At 41.3% G+C, this 20,183-nt stretch overlaps 3 protein-coding genes across 6 annotated transcripts; 2 read left to right on the top strand and 1 right to left on the bottom strand.

Annotated features, from left to right (window-relative positions):
- The first annotated feature begins 920 nt into the window (after window positions 1-920).
- LOC108136838 (signal transducer and transcription activator) lies at window positions 921-16,022 on the top strand. Of its 4 annotated transcripts, none has more exons than XM_041709081.1 (10): window positions 921-1,254; window positions 9,171-9,580; window positions 9,704-10,725; window positions 10,793-11,269; window positions 11,336-11,593; window positions 11,654-11,854; window positions 11,921-12,041; window positions 12,564-12,740; window positions 13,869-14,144; window positions 14,738-16,022. In XM_041709081.1, exons 2-9 carry the CDS (start codon window positions 9,456-9,458, stop codon window positions 13,924-13,926), a joined length of 2,439 nt encoding a protein of 812 aa, XP_041565015.1. In that variant the 5' UTR covers window positions 921-1,254; window positions 9,171-9,455; the 3' UTR covers window positions 13,927-14,144; window positions 14,738-16,022. The 4 variants fall into 4 exon arrangements, with proteins under 4 accessions (XP_041565015.1, XP_041565014.1, XP_041565017.1 ...); XM_041709080.1 differs by having other exon boundaries at window positions 11,900-12,041; XM_041709083.1 differs by lacking the exon at window positions 12,564-12,740.
- Window positions 16,023-16,415, bottom strand: LOC108136840 (metallothionein-4). Its single transcript, XM_017258261.2, has 2 exons — window positions 16,289-16,415; window positions 16,023-16,224 (listed from the first exon to the last, which is right to left on the bottom strand). Exons 1-2 carry the CDS (start codon window positions 16,311-16,313, stop codon window positions 16,115-16,117), a joined length of 135 nt encoding a protein of 44 aa, XP_017113750.1. The 5' UTR covers window positions 16,314-16,415; the 3' UTR covers window positions 16,023-16,114.
- A 209-nt stretch (window positions 16,416-16,624) lies between these two features.
- On the top strand, window positions 16,625-17,185 carry LOC108136724 (metallothionein-2). The gene is made up of 2 exons (XM_017258049.2): window positions 16,625-16,730; window positions 16,808-17,185. Exons 1-2 carry the CDS (start codon window positions 16,706-16,708, stop codon window positions 16,906-16,908), a joined length of 126 nt encoding a protein of 41 aa, XP_017113538.1. The 5' UTR covers window positions 16,625-16,705; the 3' UTR covers window positions 16,909-17,185.
- The last annotated feature ends 2,998 nt before the right edge of the window (window positions 17,186-20,183 follow it).

The following is a 20,183-nucleotide window of genomic DNA, read 5'->3' as shown; positions in this document are numbered from 1 at the left end:
GATTAACCGATAACATTTTTTTCGTGGGTGCTGTCATCGAAATCTCTATTGACTAGTCGCGTTCGCAAAATTTCAAGTACGCAAAAAAACGAAAACAACTTTTTAAATTTCTTTCAAAAGGTGATATTGAAGTATAAGTGCACTAGAATTGGAGTTTTTAACAGCCGCGGGCTGCAGGCGGTGTTTTCATTACCTGAAAAAGGGGTTTCCTTTGCCACCTGCCATTCGCGAAAAGGCCATAACCAAAAAGCCAATCTGAAAGGTAAGTTACTGGGCAAAAGTGGAGAAAATAAATTATTCAAAGCCTATTGATTTGATGGGACCCATCCTTATACATCCCCCTCTTCGAGCTCCACCCCCTCGCGCTGAAGTGGGCGGCATGCTTGCTTGTTGCTGCGCACAACAGGTGAAGTTGTAGGACCTTCTGTTTATGTATGGAATACAAAAGCGTAGACAAAAGAAAAAAAAGTAATTGAGTTTTGGGTAACCTTGACTTTGGGTGGACAAATCAATTAAATGCAATTAATTGCACCGCTACTAAGTTGCATGTGTTTGTGCGAACAATCGGCGCTTCTTACTCAGTGGCGCACAATAATAAAAGCAAAACACGTGTAGATCCCCCGTTTGTTAAGCATTTGTTTATTGTCATTTGCTCAGTAAATAGTTTATTTTTTGCTATTAACATTCATTGCTGTTGAATTAACAGTCTTAATAGGTTCGAGTCCGGTCTATCTGATCTATCCACCTGCTGAATTTTCTAGTATTTTTTTTTACATCAGTGAGGTTAAATTAACAGAGAAATGTTAGGAAATCGTCGAACTAGCAGAGAAATTTTAGAATATCGTCGAACTAACAGAAAGAGAGAGAGAGAGAACTATCGATGTTTTGCCACCACCGACGAACATCCAATCGTTTTTTTTAGCTACTCACCGCATTCGTTCAAAAGCGGAGCAATTTTCAAGTGCGCAACCAGTTGAATTCTTTTGCCAACTTTGAATTCGCGAATCGTAGATAGACTTTGTTTTTGCCAGGACTCTACGTTTGTTTAATTCAGTGTGCGTGTGCGTGTTGTCCCGTCTCTCTCGCACTGCGTGTGCGTGTGTGTGAGGCGAGCGCGATTTAAAAATAAAACGGCAAATACATAACAAGAAAATATCCAAGAGCAACAGCGGGAGGCTACCAATACAAACATCCCGATACCAGCCAGCCGTGTGTGATTACACAGTGTTTCTTCCTGGTGTTTGTATACCAAAGGTAAATAGAAAATGGGGGAAAAGAGCAAAAATGGGGGGATGGATGGGGTATATTTATGCACGGGTGGGAGGACTCTACTGCATTTGTAGGTGGGTGTGTGACCGAGAGGCCTTCACGAAGGTTCTTTGCATTTTAACCACGAAACCAATGCACCATCATCATGTGTTTCCACTTCAACCTTTATTTATACATAAATACACTCACACATGTGTGCAACGCGCTCCTGTTTCTTATTTTGCTTCGTCTTCCCCGTTCATTGTTGTTTCCTGGAAAGCCCATAAAAACAAAGGCAACAAGAATTTCGAGTGCAATAGCACAAATGGCAGCAACAACAACACCGCTATCGAGTATATTAGCTGTTCCTCATCTAACCATCCCACTCGCACTCCTGCACAGGGGAAAATAAGTAGCTTGTTATCAAAAGAAATGCGCAGGTCAAAAATTAAAAATTACATTGCCTTGTATTGAGAAACCTTCTATTTTTCTTATTTTGGAAAAAATGCAATTTTTAGTATTTTCGTTAAATATATTTCAAATTAAAGATCACACATAAGATGGCCCAAATGTTAGAGCCTAAATTATAATTTTCCTATTGAGAAAATGGAAATTTCTTATATGGTCTCCGTTAAAAGCCATCAAATTGATGAACTTACAAATGTTTTTTTCTGTGCCTGGCGTATCATTCTCATATTCACATGCTACTCTTGCTTTCTTACCTCGCCGACTTCTGCGCGCTCAACACTTATATCTTGTACGCTGTCGTCTGTCGTTCTCGTTCCTTGTCCCCTCTTTCTCTCTACAATCCGACTTCTTGGCCTGGCTATAACCCGGCTGGCTCTTACCACTTTGGACAAATTACGATTGGCAGCGACGCCAACGTTAACCCCCGACGGTGCACATTTGATAAACCTGATAGTTGCGGGCACAGTAGATTAATATTGGTCATAGTCTGGCGTCTAATCGATGGCTAAATGGTTAGGGGATTTATGGTAGTTGTCAAAAAGGCTTTCGTTTATGTGATGGAGAATGTCACCCCTACTATAATTCGTTATCGGAATCCGAAAACCCCAGATATGTTTTATTATAAGCTCTAGTATATTTAGTTTTCAAATGTACTTATCTCTTTAAATATAATTCAACTATATCTTTGAATTTAAAGTAAAGGAGAAAATGAAAGGATGCCTTTATCCTAATAAAAATTATGTTATTCGTATATTTTGTCTAACTATTAAAGCAACTTAATTCCTAAGGAATGTTAACTTCAATTCTCCATGCTCACATAAGAGATGTGAACACATTTGCAAAACAGTTTATCGCCACAAATCCAATCCACATGTGTTTGAAGATATTTATTGAACTTAGATATGGGCAATGCTAATTAATTCTTTGAGAGCAAATGGAGCCCTGTTCCTTATCGGCGACTTCCCTTATTTTCTTTGTTACATTGACACCTCGTTATCAAAGTCGCTTATTGTGTTGCTTTTAATCGTTTGCGCTACAGGCGTAAGTGGAGCAGTCTTCTGCCCGTCTCAACAGAGTGAGTAGGTACTGTACTTACACTTATTGCGCCCTCTTATTGATCGTTCCATGCTTCTGTAGTGTTAATCACTAGACCCCAACCATCGCGATGAAACACGACGCGAAAATATAGCACTTCAAAATGATAGATTCTGAGTGTTTGTCGTGTCTTATTGATGTAACAAATTGTTATCAAACTGAATACTATACTCTAGAATAAGCTAATAAGTTGCATATTTTAAAATATATATTAACCGATAACATTCTAACCTTTCGATTCGGACTAAGCTTAATAAGTTTCTAAAATTGATCTTGTGTTGGGAAAACCAAATTTATTTAATTGGTAGGAGTAATTAAACAGGGCGGAGACAAAATCATGCTGGCAATTAAATTTTAATGTTTTTAATGTTTATTATATTTTGGCTCATCCTCTGTTTTAATCACCTGATAGGAAAATCTATTAAATTATATTCTGTTTATTGGGCATGAAGTCATTAAATTAGTTAACTGATAAGAGAGCTCAAAAAATTAGACCAAGCGTGTCATCGAGCATTGATCTGCCTTTCTGGCAATGGTCTGGTCGAGGACTTTGGGATTTTTATTTATATGTGGATTCAATTGGCAACAAGTCCAATATACCCAAAGCAATTCGGTGTCGCAGTACGGGAAACGAAAGCCGACAAACATCGTGCAAAATGTCAGGCGAGCAACAACGATAAATGATTACTTAAATAACACTTGCCGGGGTAAAGAAGGCAGTTTGGGGGTGGTTGGGGGTGGTGCAACGATGGTGGGGAGAGTGAGGGTACCATTGTTAATGTACGACTTACACCCACACACCCTCAGGCCAAAGGCATGCTTATTAAACTTTTATGAGTGCAAAATACCACAAACGACACTCTCCTCAAAGAAATCGTGAGTGTGTGCGTTGTTTATAAAAAATTGAATAAGAAAAATACAAAATGTACGGCTGGCTGGCACAAATGTTGAAGCAGCAGAAAGCAAAAAGCGAAAAGAACAGCCAGAAACAACAAAGGCAGAACCCTCGTTCTTGGGGACTCAAACCGAGGGTTAGAAGCCACCAAGGGGCCGGGAAAATTTTACTGACCTTAAACACAACCCGATTGGTAATAAAGTCCAACGTCTTCGCTACTTACCTCAAATACATAGCTTTAAATATGACATGAGCAACATTCAATTAGGTATTTGTGTGTCAATAAATAATTATTTAAATTGATTTAATTTGCATAGACCTTTAGCGCAAACCAATAGACCTTTTGGCGCAAAAAATGTGTGGCTGCGTTTCTGGACGGTCTTAAAAAAGGGTGCTTCGAAAACGAAAATTTGAACATTTGGCAAGTTATAGATAGTGCGATTCCTTATACCGAGGTGTCACTGTGTCTTCCAGTTGTCTCACGTTTTATGATACGTAGTTACAAACCTTCTTATCAGTGCCGGGCTGCTGCCATAAAACTTTCCACTGGATTCTCTAAAGCATTTCAGTTCGCAAGAAAATGGGGATCTTTTCTATCTGGCCCATATCTTGTTTATACGCCCACCTTGCAGATAACACGTTTTCCAGAATTTTCGCTGTGGCAATACGCCAAATTGTGTGTGCATAATAATTTTGGGGATTATTCTCAATCTATATCTGCAGATTGTTTATCCCAGAGATTTCGCAGCGTAGATATACAAAAATGTACAAAGATAAACAAAATGAAGTAACTTTTGCCCGATTTTCAGTGCCGATGAGTCATTGCCAAATGCTTATCTAAGACGCGCCTATTTGGCTTTTACTAGCTCAGCATTAATTACACGGCTAAAAGTGCAATTGGGCCTTTTTTTGTTGTTCTCCCTCTTTCTCTCTATCTCTCGCTGTATTTCTCTGTTTGTTTGCGATTCGGTTTTTGTTTGACGCCGTCAGCCGAACGACATCAGAAATTCAGTTTTTTGTGTGGGCAGCTGGTCGGCGAGAGCTTGTTGAGATACAGATACTCATGCACAGATACGGATACATACTAACAAACAATCCGTTGGTCAAGAATGTAAGGATGTATATATGCCATAACAATTGGCTATGTAGATAACTATGAGCTTGGGGTTTTCCCCCGACGAACGCTGAATTGACTTATATTTTTCTTGGATCCGCTGCTTTATATAACCCACAAACAAACGAATGCAAAAAGCCGCCCAACCAGTTTGCTTTTCCCCGCAACGAAACCAAACCACTTTCTTTGCATGCACAGCATTTTCATTGTGCAAAATTCAAGGCTCAAGGTCGCTAGAGACACTGAAAGATTAGACATAGACATAGAATGTTGTTATTGACCTTAATGTACCTTTACTGATTATACAAAATTATGAATTTATAATATCAGTTCTTAGAAGGTGGGTATAATATGAATCCAAACTGTTTTATTTCCCGGCGACTGAAACCGTCGTGTTTTGTTTGTCAGAATATATTAATGTACTTAGTATATGCATTGGATAAACGGCGATTCTCGGAACGCTCGCCGAAAAGATAGACGTCAATGCAAATTCAAGTTTTGCAACTGAAAACATTTTCGCCGTCGAGAGATCGAAATGAATTTATACATACACTTAAAAAATGAAAAAAAAACCTCGTTACACATTTGTTGTGTCCGTGGTTGGAATATACTTGTGTTTGCGTGTGTGACGCGCTTTTAAGGTCTGTTGTGGTATACACGTTTTTAACCCTCTGAAGCCGGCCAGCGACGGCGTTTTCTTTCACCTCTCCATTTGGCCCAGAAGCCCCCGTGGACATGTGTGAACATTTACAACCAGCCGCTTATAAATAACGCCGACTTTAGCGTGTGTGCGGCTGCAACTAAGTAAATATATTTCGCCCTCCAACTCTGCCCCTCCGACTAACTCACATTCTATATGGCGCTATAAATCGCTAATGTCGGCTGTGCGGGGGAGCGGTTGGTGGTTGGGTCGCCAGGTAACTACCGGTTATCGCGGCTTTTGCGGTTAACTGAACGCCGACTGGTGGTGTACCTCTAATGCAAAGCATAAAACAGGCATTATTATAAAAGATGATTTTTTTTAATTCTTTAATTTTCATTACATGTTCGATGTTTGAATTTATCCATTTTCTCTTGTGCACCTATACTTTTCGACTATTTCTGAGACTTAAAATGAACATGTACTTTGGGTTATTTTCTGAAAATTGTATTTTGAAAAATAACCAAAAAGTTAAATACATTATACTTTCACCATTAACATAAAAGCTTATAAAAATTGCACTCTTTGCTTTGTACTTCGTTTTTATAACCAAAGTTTAAAAAGTTTTTAGCGAGTTAGTAAAAAAAAATTGTTTCATTATATATTTATATTTACTGCCTTAAGTAATCTTCCTTATCTAACAGTTATATTATTCAAACATTTTTTCCCAGTGAGTTTTTTTTCTGACGTCGCATGATAGAGCTATTTTACGCTTTTAGCAGTCAATACCGAAACTTAAAAAAGCCACAAAACTTTTTTATCGCGTCTGCGTTTGTTTCTTGGTTTGTTTGGCTTTGTTTTTGCTTTCATTGAGCGTAGCTCGCTCGTGCGGATGGCGAAACCGAAACTGGATTTGATTGGCGCAGCATCACAAGATAAACTCAGGGCAAAAAAAAAAAAGGATTTGAAATGAGTAACTTTTTTGGAACGCGTTAAGTTTAGTATGTTTAAAGACGTTGATAAGGCATTTCCATATTAGAAAACTACCGGTATGTAGTTTGGTCCCCAATGACGGCACTCCCCCAAAAACTATTGCAAAGGGAATCCCAAGGCCCCCAAAGAGGGCGGAGTCCATCCAGTCATCCGTCCGTGCATTTTGCACTTTAATTATGACCTGCGGTTGGTTATTTGCGATGATAATATACACCAGCTGTGCGTAAATTAACATAATAATTCCATTAGCCAAATTTCATAATAATATGTTTATTGGCATACAAATTTTTGGCATTCGGTCACTAGTTTTGCAGTTCCCACTAAACAGAAAGTCCAGTCGCTTTTCCTCGAAATAGTAGAGGGCTATTTAAAGTTGGCCATCTGACCTGATAAGTGTCTTGTTCAGTTGCTCGACAAGTTTTCCGCCTAATCCATACGCAATCTTTCGTGGCAATTGATTCATCAATGCCTTTTGGCCATCGTGTTATCAGAGCATGGTAATAATGTGAGGAATAAGGCAAATTTCCAGCAAACACTGATTATTCTAACTACTTCGGCGTAATTTTCATATCATTCTTAACGGTTCTCCGTTCCGACTTTATCATTCTCGTTTCGGCCTTATCAATTGAAAAGTTTGGGGTATAAAAGTAAGGTTTTAAATTGGGGAAGCCTTTAGTTTAGTTTCCTCGATCGATCGGTAAAGACCTGCTCAAATCTCATCCTATTTAAACATAACTTTTGTTTGTTTTTCTGTGATTTGTTGTTGTTTATGTGACATATAGAGTATATAGAGCCCGACTGGCTATCGCTTATTGATTGTTTGTAAACAGTCTGCTCGATCGCTTCGCAGGTGGCTGCGAACAGGCTCAGCTCCTCTCAGATAACCCAAGTGGGATCGGGATCAGGGAGAATTCTTCGTAAAGCTGGTCAATCGATCCGCGAAATCAACACGTCCGTCAGTGCGAGGTTTTTCTTTTGTTTTTCCTCAAGTTTTTTCACTGATAACCCTCGGAGTGGTTGACTCATCATGTAGCTGTATTAGTTTGCAGCTTTTTAAGTTGATTAAAAGCGGAAAATTACTTCTAAGGCCGCATGTGTGAGCTCCTAATGAGAGAGAAGACAAAAAAACTTTTGTCAACTTCGCGGAGTTGCTTCCAACTGACTTGGCACATTAGAGGCAACCAATTCAGAACCTTGAACTACTTTGCTTTGGACTAGAAAGCGTCGAAGGGCAGAAACAGCAGCAACATCAGCAGCATTAACTTATGAATAGAACTAAACCTGCCTTCGAGTATAGGGAGTATACCTTCCACACAATCATATTGGCTCCATCTACCTAAGCTGACTCCCTGATTCTCATACCTAGTGAGCCGCACATCCGAATTCGGTTCCTGGGGCAGGTATCGCGACCTGTTTTTTTGTGATCATCCACCTCTCACTCGAGTTGGTCCCTTTGGCTTGGCTTAGGCTGCATTTTCGGGCCCGTTTCGGTCATTAGATCCTTATCTAATTTCGTTGCCTGGACTGGAAACGGACTGGTTTGCCTTGTTTACACCACTCTTTCAACTTCTTCGTTTTCTTGTGCCATTCATATTTGCTACGTGAGCGTCGCGCTGGCCTTTTTTCCGGGTAACTACAGAAATTAGCGTATCGACCACAAAAGCAAACACGCTTCGGTTCGGGTTTTGGGTTTGGTTCTTCAGTCTTGAGTCTGGACCTGCGTCTGGGTTACCGCTCATTTACGGTCACGTTTCGACGACAAGAAACTGTCGCCGGTGGCTTGGACCGGGCCAGGGGCCAAAGGAGGAGATGAAGAAGGGCTCGGCTAGTGCCTGCCTTATCAGCACCATTTAGCATGGCCATAATGAGTCATATTCCCCACGGATCGGACTCGCCCGGCGGTGCAATTAATTTTCACACCTGTTGTTCGAAGAGTCTCGAATTCACCTCACGCGTTGTTTTGCTTCGTCTTGTTTACTTTCTCACTTGCGTGCGAGCTGGTTTTTCTCGCTGTGTTTGCCATTTGCAATAATTTTTTGTTATGGTAATTAAAGGCTAAAGCCGGCCTATTCGCCATTATTCTGCTCTTTATCTCGTTTACAAAGCGATGTTCCATGACCCAACGATACGATGGGGGATCTGCTTCCTGCTCTGCTAATACTTACGACTAATTAAATTTCCATTACCAAGTTAGCACATTTTCTAAACAAGCTTAATATTAATGAAATTATTTTAGGCAAGGTAAACAAACTATATATATACAAATCTTTAAAATATCATACTGTTTTTATCTTGAATCTTATTAGTTTTGGGTAATGTAAACTACCAATTTAAGTTCGTAACGTAAACAACCTTATATATATCAGTTTTATCTGGTGGTTATAGTTCTGGAAGGCGTAACAAAGATGTTTACTGAACAGCATTTTCTTTACATTTCGTTATGACACAAACATCGTTTTGTTTGTGTGCATTTGGTTATTTGACCAAGGGGGACCCCAAACCCTGAAAGATAATTCAACAATTGGCTGTCTTTATGGGTACATGACTTGCAGTTCGAGCTGCAATGCAAATAGTGTTAATATCTCATTGGGTTGTACATATGCCTTTGGATCCCTCAAAACCATTCCATCACATCACATCTTAATTCAATATTAGGAGTCATTATTTTTTCAAAACCACGCACTTACCCTCATGTACATATGCTTGTGTATTTATAGTTTCCTCCTAACCATACTAAAATCCAAACCAAATCAGAAAAACACGATCTCGTTCGCATGTATGCGATTGCATTTTATGGACACATCCGACTCATTTGCCTGTCGAAGCCAGCCGGACCTTGATCGGGCCAATAGCCTCGAAAAAAACAGTCCCACAACAGAAACTGAGATCGGGCCAAAAACCAAATCCCAACCGTTGCACTGAATACCATACCCATTCAGCTGTCACAGCTAAGCATCAAAAATCACAATACCATCATCATATCCATCGGGTAGAGCAAGAGCATGAGCCTGTGGAAGCGCGTCTCCAGTCATTCCGACTGCGAGCAGCGTATGGCGGCCTACTACGAAGAGAAGGGCCTGCTCGACCTGCGCCTCTGCTTGGCGCCCTGGATCGAAGACAGGATAATGTGAGTAGAGCGGGAAGTTGGGGGGTAATGGGGTGATTGAAGCCAGCAGCAGGATACGACTAAGTTCGCTAAGCTCCATGAACAGGGCATGATCTAATAGCCGATTATCTTCTACACCCTCAGGTCCGAGCAGGTCACACCCAACTCCACCGAGCAACTAGAGCGCGTGTCCCTGAAGTTCAACGAGGACCTGCAGCAGAAGCTACTGTCCACGCGCACCGCCACCGACCAGGCCCTCAAGTTCCGAGTGGTGGAGCTCTGCGCCCTCATCCAACGCACCTCCGCCGTCGAGCTGTACACCCACCTGCGCAGCGGCCTACAGAAAGAGCTGCAGCTGGTCACCGAGAAAAGCGTGGCTTCTACCACAGGCCAATCGATGCCGCTCAATCCCTATAATATGAACAACTCGCCAATGGTTACCGGCTATATGGACGCCAGTGATCTGATGGCGGTGACCAACAGCTGCAGTCCGTCAGTGGTTCAGGGCATCCACAACGTGCAAAATACTGGCGGCATTGCCTCGCCAGCCCTCGGCATGGCCACACCCAAGGTGGAGCTGTACGAGGTGCAGCACCAGATCATGCAGACCCTCAACGAATTCGGCAACTGCGCCAACGCCCTGAAGCTGCTGGTCCAGAACTACAGCTACATGTTGAGCTCCACAGCCTCGCCGAACGCGGACGTGGCCTTCAGAAGCCTGATGGAGGAGAAGGCCACCATCGTGATCACAATGCGTCGCAGCTTTATGTACTACGAGTCCCTTCACGAGATGGTCTTACACGAGCTGAAGAACTGGCGCCACCAGCAAGCGCAAGCCGGCAACGGAGCCCCATTCAATGAGGGCTCCCTGGACGACATCCAGCGCTGCTTCGAGTTGCTTGAGACTTTCATCGCCCACATGCTGGCTGCCGTTAAGGAGACGATGCGCGTACGTCTGGTCAGCGACGAACCGGAGCTAACACACCTGCTCGAACAGGTGCAGAACGCGCAAAAGCACCTGGTGTGCTCCGCCTTCATCGTGGACAAGCAGCCGCCGCAAGTAATGAAGACCAACACACGCTTTGCGGCCTCTGTGCGCTGGCTCATTGGCTCCCAGCTGGGCATCCACAACAATCCGCCCACAGTAGAGTGCATCATCATGTCAGGTGACGACAAAATTGGCTTCTCCTGAATAACATATGAGACTTAATTAATTCCTATTCCCATCCACAGAGATCCAAGCGCAACGCTACGTCACCCGCAATCCGCAGATGGACAACACCGTGGCCGGGCAATCGTCGGGCGAGATACAGAACGCCTCGAGCACCATGGAGTACCAGCAGAATAACCATGTGTTCTCCGCCAGCTTCCGCAACATGCAGCTGAAGAAGATCAAGCGGGCAGAGAAGAAGGGCACCGAGAGCGTCATGGACGAGAAGTTCACCCTGTTCTTCTACACCACCACCACAGTAAACGATTTCCAGATCCGCGTGTGGACCCTGTCACTGCCGGTGGTGGTGATCGTGCACGGCAACCAGGAGCCACAGTCTTGGGCCACCATTACTTGGGACAACGCGTTCGCGGAGATTGTGCGCGATCCCTTCGTAATCACCGATCGTGTCACCTGGGCCCAGCTTTCGGTGGCGCTAAACATTAAGTTCGGATCTTGCACAGGGCGCTCTTTGACTATTGATAACCTGGACTTCCTATGTAAGTGGTATACTATAGATACTCAAATTTGATGCTTATCAATCCGTATTGTGCTTATGGTTATAGACGAGAAGCTCCAGCGTGAGGAGCGGTCCGAATACATTACGTGGAATCAGTTCTGCAAGGAACCCTTGCCCGAGCGGTCTTTCACCTTCTGGGAATGGTTCTTTGCCATCATGAAACTCACCAAAGATCACATGTTGGGCATGTGGAAGGCTGGTTGCATCATGGGCTTCATTAACAAGGTCAAGGCACAGGATGATCTGCTGCGCTCAGTCTGTGGCATCGGCACCTTCCTGCTTCGCTTCTCCGACAGCGAGCTAGGTGAGTGCAGGTTCGGTTGATGCTTTCACGGGTTTGCTAAAACTTCCTTTGGAACTTCAGGTGGAGTCACCATCGCGTATGTGAACGAAAACGGGCTGGTCACCATGCTGGCGCCCTGGACAGCACGTGATTTCCAGGTGCTGAGCCTGGCCGATCGCATCCGAGATCTCGATGTGCTCTGCTGGCTGCATCCCAGCGATCGCAATTCGTCTCCCGTGAAAAGGGACGCCGCTTTCGGCGAGTTCTACTCGAAGCGTCAAGGTAAAATTGGAATCCTAGAAGGCACGGTCTAACACTCTTAATCAGAACCTGAACCCGTCGTTATAGATCCCGTGACTGGATATGTGAAGAGCCAATTGCACGTCCACGTTTGCAGCAACGGGGACAACGGATCCACTAGTGGAACCCCGCATCACGTGTCACAACAGGATGCCATGCAACTGGGAAAGTAAGTTTTGCATGTCGACGCAACATCTAACACGCCAATCCGACCGCCAACAGCAACAAGAAAAACAATAATCCACTTGTTACCTATTGAGACTTTTCCCCTTGGCTTGAGTGCCTGAGTAGAGAACTAATCCTCGACCCGAGATGATCGACAAAGCCTCTATGTCATGGCTGATCTGCCTTTTATGTCTCAGCTTTCTTTGCTTTACTTTGCGTTGTTTTGATTATGATTTTGACCAAAATGTTTAACCAGATTGCAATACTTTGAATTCGAAATGAAAACGTTAAAAAGGGGCAAAACGACGAAACCGAAAGCGTTTGCCCCCTAACTAACCCAAAATTGAGGCTTTGTTGTTATACGAACTAATAAAATTAATTGGGAATTCTGGCTGAGCACTTCGATGGGCTCTTCAAGTCACTTGACTCTACTTATTTGTACTTACACAGAATCTTACCTACCCTACTCTTTGTTTATTTTCATTTTCAACCTTCTGCAACTATTGATTTTTGGGTGACGGTTCAGTTTCTCGCCTGAGAGCTTCTGCAATTACTATAGCCCTAGCGTAGCACGAACTGAGGAATCAGATTCCGATGCTAGCGAAACGGCCGAGGCCCTAGAGAGAATCGTAGAACGCGCTTCTCCCGACGATCCCGTGATAAATGAGATCTATGAGGCCATAATGATGAGCGGCTCTAGACAGTACGTTACCAACTATTTAGCATAAGCGGTGCCATCGCCTTTAACTCAGACCATCCATCCACAACTGATGGCTGGGTATTGGGCGTAAGTTGGTTGTACCACTTACCGAAAGGTATAACGCTTTAACTACGTTTAGCATCCAAATCACTCAATCCAGATCACTTCACGCGCTCACTGGTTGATAATTCCCGAGCTGTTCGTCCGCATTCATTCACGCCCTAATAGCGCTCTCATCCGATCGATCCGTCCTGACCACCATCTCCTCTATTCCCCTAATCGAATAGCCGCTCGTCCCGTCATTCTCATTGCAAATGCATCGCCTCATGAGCAGCACATGCCAAAAATCACTTCCTCAATCCATTACCTTCAGATGGGCTCTTCATGGAGCTTAATAAATATAGTTCTAGTCATTCGCAAATTAGTCCTAAGAGATTTAACCAATTATTTATGTTACGTTTAAGTGAGTGTTTTTTATTGTTCATTTTAGTTTCAAAGTATTGCCATCTCTTTAAACTTTTCAGCCTTTACTTAAAGAATTTTTGTTAAAATTAAGCCACTTTTAAACAACTTTAAATTATAAACCCTCTAACCGCTCATGTATATCCTCTTCTATATTTCGCTTTGAACGCAGCTTACAGAATAGCACCATCATGCACCTATAAACTGACCTAAGCCGATCTGAGATAACCAAACATCCGATTTTGGCAGTTTCGGGCTCAATATAATCTTACAAATTTGACAAATGTTCAAAACTAATCGTTGTTTTATATATTAAAACTTTTTGCATGCCCTTTTTTAGGCTTGCATGTTTGTTACTGTTGTAATACTTAATTGTGATTTGATGTTATTGTTATTATATTGAATTCTAACGACACTACAAAGTGTTAGGGACTGGCTTCAATAGAAGCGTTAGGTCATAGAATGTAACATTTTCAAATAACTCAAATATTCATTTCGCTCCGCACTTCTCTGCCATTTCATTCTTATATGCCCTACAATTAATGCATTATCACTACCTTTCCCCCGAGCTTTGATTACGCATGATTATGGTTTTTTTGTCCTGGTTTTTATTCATTAATTAATGTCTTTCTTTTCCTTTTTACCCCAACTTGTTTGAAACTTTTTTAGTGGTGACTTTGGAATGGCGGACTTCGATTCGATGACAAACTTTGAGGTATATAACTAAACTAACTATGAACCATGTAGAAGTCTATGTATAAACGAAATCAGATAAACACCTGAACGTGTGCTGCTATCTTGGAAGTCCGACGATGATGTTTACGCCACCTCAGCGATTGCAACGATATGGCGCATGAGTCATTGTGCTATTCGAAAGTTTTATTTAATGTTATCTAGATGTAATTATTAGACTTGGGAATGCATCGTAGTGCAAGGTTTTGTTTGGTATGTATTTAATTTCTTTACATTGCTCCACCTAAACTATCACCTAAACGCACTTAGCTTTTGTTTGCTCTTGGGGTCAGATCGAAAACTACAGAAAATAAATGAGTTGTTGAATGTATATTCCTAAGATGAGTATAGATAAATTATAAATTTTAATGGAGAGGTTTATTATGCTACGTATTTAATGTTCACGATTGTCTAGTTAATTATTAAACGTATTTTTAACGTTGATTGTCGTTTTACGCTACTTACACATGCTACACACAGTCAAGATGAAAATCTTGAGAAAGTTTAGGGAACTCAAAATGGAAGTATGCTGGTTTCACTGGTCTGGGACCCGATAGCTTTTTAAGACTAGCTAGAAAAGATTAAACTCAGTACAGGAAACGAAATGAAACTACGAATTTACATGCAGATAATCTATATACGTATATGTACACAGACGCTTTTCTGCCACCAGTGGTGAATATATATCATATATTTTTGAAAAACAAGATAGCTGCAGATTTTACATGTTAATTGTGAACCTACTACCTTTTAAGAAAATTTTTTTTTATCAATTTTAAACTCACGTCCTACCTTTATCCTTGCAGCTTTTGTGAAACGCCAAACCACAAGAACAACATCAACCACAATAAGATCTACAAGAGCAATGCATGCAAATCGCGACACCTCAACACAAACAAACACCTTCAGCACACAATCAGAATATTGTCTATTTCGTGATTATGAACGTGTTTGACTTATGCAGAACTTAGAATTTCTGTTTTGTAAAAACCTTTGGAATGTGTCCGCATGTTAATCGTTTTATATTTTTATATATACCTTTATATATATATAGATACACATATAATTTTATTTTTGTACTAAGACGTGTTCGTCTGTGACAAAGCATTATGTTTAAATTATATTGACGAGAGAATCGGTTTAGTTAGTGAGTAACTATTTGTTGAATCTAAATTTTTGATTTTGATTTTAATTTTAATCGACTAATTTTAAAATTTTGAAATACGAAATACGAAATACTTTGCGTGCTAAGCCTAAGTTAAACGAAAGATGAAAACAAATCAACGAGTGGAGCAACGCAAGGAATGTTTGCGTTAATTTTAGTTTTAATCTAAGTAACATTGTGAAATGCTTTATGTGAACCCCTCCTCTATTGGCTTCCAATGCTGAAAATGCGCAAAAATTTAACCAACCCATGTATATTTTTTTTTTAAACATGTTTATTTGAGTCAGGGCAAAGTTTGCAATGCATTTCAAATGCGCCAAATGCGGTTGCCTTTTTAGTCAGTTATCAGAGACAAGAGAAGCACTCGACCTTTGTATGAAAGATCGTAAACATAATCATTAATGTAAACAACAAAAATAATAACACAACACAACACTACACTACACTTAGCTTTTTATGTGAACCTTAAGAATTTTATAAGAATTAAGTACACCCCCAAATAAATAAACAATTCAATAAACATTTGAAATACTTAAATGCGAATGGAAACGGAATTCCTTTTGTGTACTCACAATTTGAGAAACAAAATTTAATAATGTGTACGTAAAGTTTTTAATGGTTAATTGTGAAAACTAGCGCACACACACATTCCCCAAAAACTATACACAAATTTAAACACCCACACACACAAACTACACATACACAGAATCACTTGAGAAAGGCTCGCCAAAAACAATGTTGATATTTGGATATTACTAATGTCCTATACTTGCTGTGTATTTGAAATAATTGTGTACATTGTGTAAATGTTCTAAATGTAATTACAAACGCTAATTGGGTGTCCTATTTTAAAAACTACAGTGGAAAATAACTAAAGAACTATTCTTGTCAAAATGGCCAATAAAGATTTGATTTTAAACATTAAATTGAATGAGTTGATTGTGTATTTATTTCGATTTCATGCCAAAGGTTAAGGTATCACACGAAGCCAGATGAGCTTGATAAAGGGCATATGCATCTAGTTCTTGGTGGAGCAGCACTTGTCCTTGGGTCCGTTCTTGCAGGAGCACTGGCACTGTTGACTGCAGGCGCAGTTATCGCCGCATTTTGTGGCCGAGCACTGGCAGTCTGAGGATTAAGTTTAAAAAATAGTTATCTGCTTGGTTTGGCCGCTGAACACTTGTATACTTACTTGTTCCACAAGCCTTGCAACCCATGTTGTATTTTTTAGACTTCCGTTTGAGGATATTAAAATGAACTTATTAACTTTGCTGCTAGAAAACACTGTTTGATGACTGCAGCTGAGTGGCCAAGCCTTCTTATAGTACATCCAGCGCTTTGCACACCACCGAGTCCATCACATTCTTATCAGGGCGTGCGCAAATTAGCCTTATCATCGCTAGGCACAGAAATCATTATGTTATTTTGCGCACGTTGATCGCGCGTAACTGCACACGGCTTTCTTATCTTATCAGCCAGCACGGCTCATGGTTTCGATTGGTTGGATGGGGTATAAAGAGCAGAGTGCTGCCACCAGAAGTCATCACAAAGTTTCAACACCTCCAAGTTTCGGTTACTCTACAGACAAGCAAACCAAAAAACCAACAGGATGCCTTGCAAGGGATGCGGAAACAGTAAGTAGCAGTCCACCGGAATGGGGAAATCAAGCTAATATAATTGAATACTAATAAAATGAACCCTTTAACTCTAGACTGCCAGTGCTCAGCCGGAAAGTGCGGAGGAAACTGCGCCGGAAACAGCCAATGCCAATGCGCCGCCAAGACGGGAGCCAAATGCTGCCAGGCCAAGTGATTGGCGTCTATATAAAGCCCTATTTATATAGTTCTTATTAGCTAATCTCCGACTGAAGCTGAATAACACCCGTTGTAATGTTATAGTAAATTTAATTATTTATTAATTTGAACCCCAGAGAACTACAGGCTAAAATACAACCATTAGGACTTCTAAAATAGTACTCTATTTTTTGCCCTGTTGAAGTTAAAGAGTCACATTTTTATGAAAATGTTTAAAAGGTTTTTGTAAATCTGTAGGAAAAACTAAATTCATTAAAAGTCACTAAAATAAGAAACCAATTTTGTTAATTTAGACCAGCATTTAATTATAAAGCTGTTGTTTTATTCCACTCAATTTAAATATAACTTTATAATTTAAAGCCTGTGGAATATTGAAGATATCGCTTATGCAAAAGCTTTAGGAATTTAAACAAGAACGTATTTAAATTAAATCTTATAAATAAAATTACAATTTCAGCTCACTCTGCACTAAAGTACCATGAATAAATATGAAAAACGACTCAAATAATTTCAGAGGATTTACGGAGGAAGTTTTAATTCGAGGCCTCACTTTTGGTCATAAGTTTATAATCTTTGGGGTTTATTTAATTTGCAGCCAAGCAAAACAGCTCGCCACCATTTATGTGTCCCATTTAGCCAAGTGTGGTTGGCGGTGCGTTAGTTTAAGGGCCATCAGGCTGTGGAAGGGCACTCGAGTCGCCGCAGTCTTTAAATGTGCAACTTGGAGGGGCGAGTACTCAGTAGTGAGTACTGAGTAGTGAGCAAGGAATGCATGTCTGAGTGCCGTGTCCTTGCCAGAGTCCTTCAGGATGCGTGCCGTAAGCAGCCTGACAGGATGGCAGGTAAGTGGATAAGCATCTGGCAGATTGACGGTCGCGAAGGACATGCTGCCTTGTAGTCGATTCGCATCCGAAAGATGCATTAAGCGCGCTAATTGCAATTGACAATCTTATTTCACTAGGGGAGTTGGCACCGTTGGTGGGTGGTGGTGGCTTCTATTTGACACTCTGGGAGCTTAGCTCCTGACCGAATTTTCAATTTCAGCGCTTGTAATGACGTTAAGCGGCGGAAATGGAATCGCGCCTGGTAACTACTGTTTGCGCCAACTCATCAAAGTTAATTCGTATGGGTGGAAGTTGGAGCTATGATGTTTTTACAGCCATTTCCTGTTTGGGTTCAGCCAGTCGAAATGCCAGTCAGCCGTTTCGCTTCCATCATCGCACCTCGTTTTTCTCTATTTGTTTTGTTTTGTTTAGTTTGGTTCTGATTTGCTGGTGGCAGGAAATTCGTGTCACGCCATTTGCCAGTTGGTGCCCGATAAAGTGACACGTTGCCATTGAAAGTTGCAGCTCGCAAGTGGGTCACGCGATGCGTTTAAATCTCGGCTTAGGGCACAAGGGGCGTATACGCGAATTAAGGGACACAGGGCGTATACGCAACTTGTACCCATCACCGCTTTTGGCGGCATTCTTAAAGCGCAAACGCAAACAGTTAATTACGACATTAAGTTTTCATGTCGCAGCAAAGTGTAGCGAAGCAAAGCGGAAACAACTGCAATGCGGGCACTTCGTGAGGACTTTGTCGCCAGCCGAAAAGCGAAAAAGGACGAGAGGAGCCAGCGCATCACTTATGCATAAGAACATTTTAACTTTTCATTGGCCACTTTCGACCCTCGACGGTATAAGGGAAAAGGGAAAAGGGATACGGGATAAGGGATACAGAGCTGGGGACAAAGGAGCAGGAGGACCTGTCTCGTGTTTATCTTTGCGTGTGAATCTTGCCTCCTGGCGATGTAAAGTTGTTCTACGGCGAAATCAAATTATCCACACAAGTGGCGAGAAGTTTGGGCAGGCAACGAAACATAAATTAATGAAATGCACAAAAACTGTGCCCCAACATCCCGTCACACGCCCCTGTTGTGCGCAAATATTCTTAATAATTTATTGCAATTTGTTTGCTAAGCGCTTCGAAACTTCTATGAACTTTTCAACATAAATTAACAGATTAGTCGGCAGCCGTCTACTGTGCGGGTGAGACCTCCCTGCCCATCGTTTTAGCCAGGTGCCCGTTGGTCCGAAAGCCCGCAAAAGGCCCGAAAAAGCCAGACAGACTGCGGCCAGACAGGTCCTGTTTTGGTTTCAGCTCAGCTGCTCCGGTTGTCCCTGCGTTAATTTCCACCTCCCAGCGAGCTGGGAAAACTTTAGACCAGCACGCTCGGAGCTGCGTTTGTGAGCCAACCGCTGTGGCCAACACTATAAATCTTGGCCAATTTGCAAATCTCGCCAGTCGCCATTTGTGGTCTGGTGTGGGGCCAAATCCATCGGGAGTGGGCAACTTGGCTGGTTGGGTATCACACATTCACCATAAAATATATTAATTTATAATTTGTTTTATTGGCTTACCTCTAAGGGAACTTTGGACTTTTTCCTGCATTTAAAAGGTAAAATGTATAACAATATTGGCTCCATACAATGGCCCCAAAAGAATAGAGCAAACTATTGGGTACGAAAACTTGCTCTATAAGATGAGTTTTAAATAAATATCACAAAAGTATGAAATAAATAAATAGTCAGTTTTAGACTCTTCGAGACATGAAAAATGACTAGAGATAATTATAGTTTGCAAGGTGTGGGCACTCTAGTTAAAAATAAAAAAAAAGTGTGCTACAAACGTTGTTGTTTAACTCCTTTTTGAAGTAATGTCTATTAACGCCATTGAATAAATCCATTCATCAATAGCATATTTTTATTTCACAATATGTTCGTTCTTTAAAAACGATTCAAATAAATTAAATAAATATTTAATAAATAAACACAGAAACGGAAATCGAATTGAATAGCAAACAAACAAATTGTCCTGCTTTGTAATGCCCTTTACAGCTGGGAAAAGGACACTAAGTATGCAATGGTATATTAAATGGTGTATCAAACCAACTTTCGCCCAATAAAAAAATGGTTTAGTAATAAAACCCTAAGCCTTTCTTTAAATTGAAAATTTCCTGCACGCAGGAAAATTAAAATTGTCAACAGCGACATTGGTTTAATCCGCTGGCACATATTCGCGTTTAGGTGGAGTGGTCCCAAGTGCGTAATCAAACACGACCACCCACACCCCACTAGCACCCGGTGGGTGGCCTTGGAAGCGCCTGTCTGCCTGGGCGATTATCAATCGCTTTGCCGGCACTCTTCGCACCGGTCTTATTTTTATTTATTTTTTTACTTCGTTTTCAGTTTTCGATTTGTCACTGATTTCCCCAAGCACTTTGGAGGTTGA

This window comes from Drosophila elegans, unplaced genomic scaffold (genome assembly GCF_018152505.1).
Source record: "Drosophila elegans isolate 14027-0461.03 unplaced genomic scaffold, ASM1815250v1 contig_476, whole genome shotgun sequence".
Classification (NCBI taxonomy): Eukaryota; Metazoa; Arthropoda; class Insecta; order Diptera; family Drosophilidae; genus Drosophila; species Drosophila elegans.
Note: the sequence above shows the minus strand (reverse complement) of the source record. Positions and strands in the feature narration are given on the sequence as shown.

What these genes read in the sequence shown, in the direction of transcription:
- LOC108136838 (XM_041709080.1), top strand. Translation starts at nt 9,456, where the DNA reads ATGAGCCTGTGGAAGCGCGTCTCCAGTCATTCCGACTGCGAGCAGCGT. An exon ending in AGAGTGCATCATCATGTCAG is followed by an intron (nt 10,726 to 10,792) that starts GTGACGACAAAA and finishes TCCCATCCACAG; the next exon opens with AGATCCAAGCGCAACGCTAC. An exon ending in ATGATGAGCGGCTCTAGACA is followed by an intron (nt 12,741 to 13,868) that starts GTACGTTACCAA and finishes AAACTTTTTTAG; the next exon opens with TGGTGACTTTGGAATGGCGG.
- LOC108136724 (XM_017258049.2), top strand. Translation starts at nt 16,706, where the DNA reads ATGCCTTGCAAGGGATGCGGAAACA. An exon ending in TTGCAAGGGATGCGGAAACA is followed by an intron (nt 16,731 to 16,807) that starts GTAAGTAGCAGT and finishes CTTTAACTCTAG; the next exon opens with ACTGCCAGTGCTCAGCCGGA.
- LOC108136840 (XM_017258261.2), bottom strand. Translation starts at nt 16,313, where the DNA reads ATGGGTTGCAAGGCTTGTGGAACAA. An exon ending in TTGCAAGGCTTGTGGAACAA is followed by an intron (nt 16,225 to 16,288) that starts GTAAGTATACAA and finishes CTTAATCCTCAG; the next exon opens with ACTGCCAGTGCTCGGCCACA.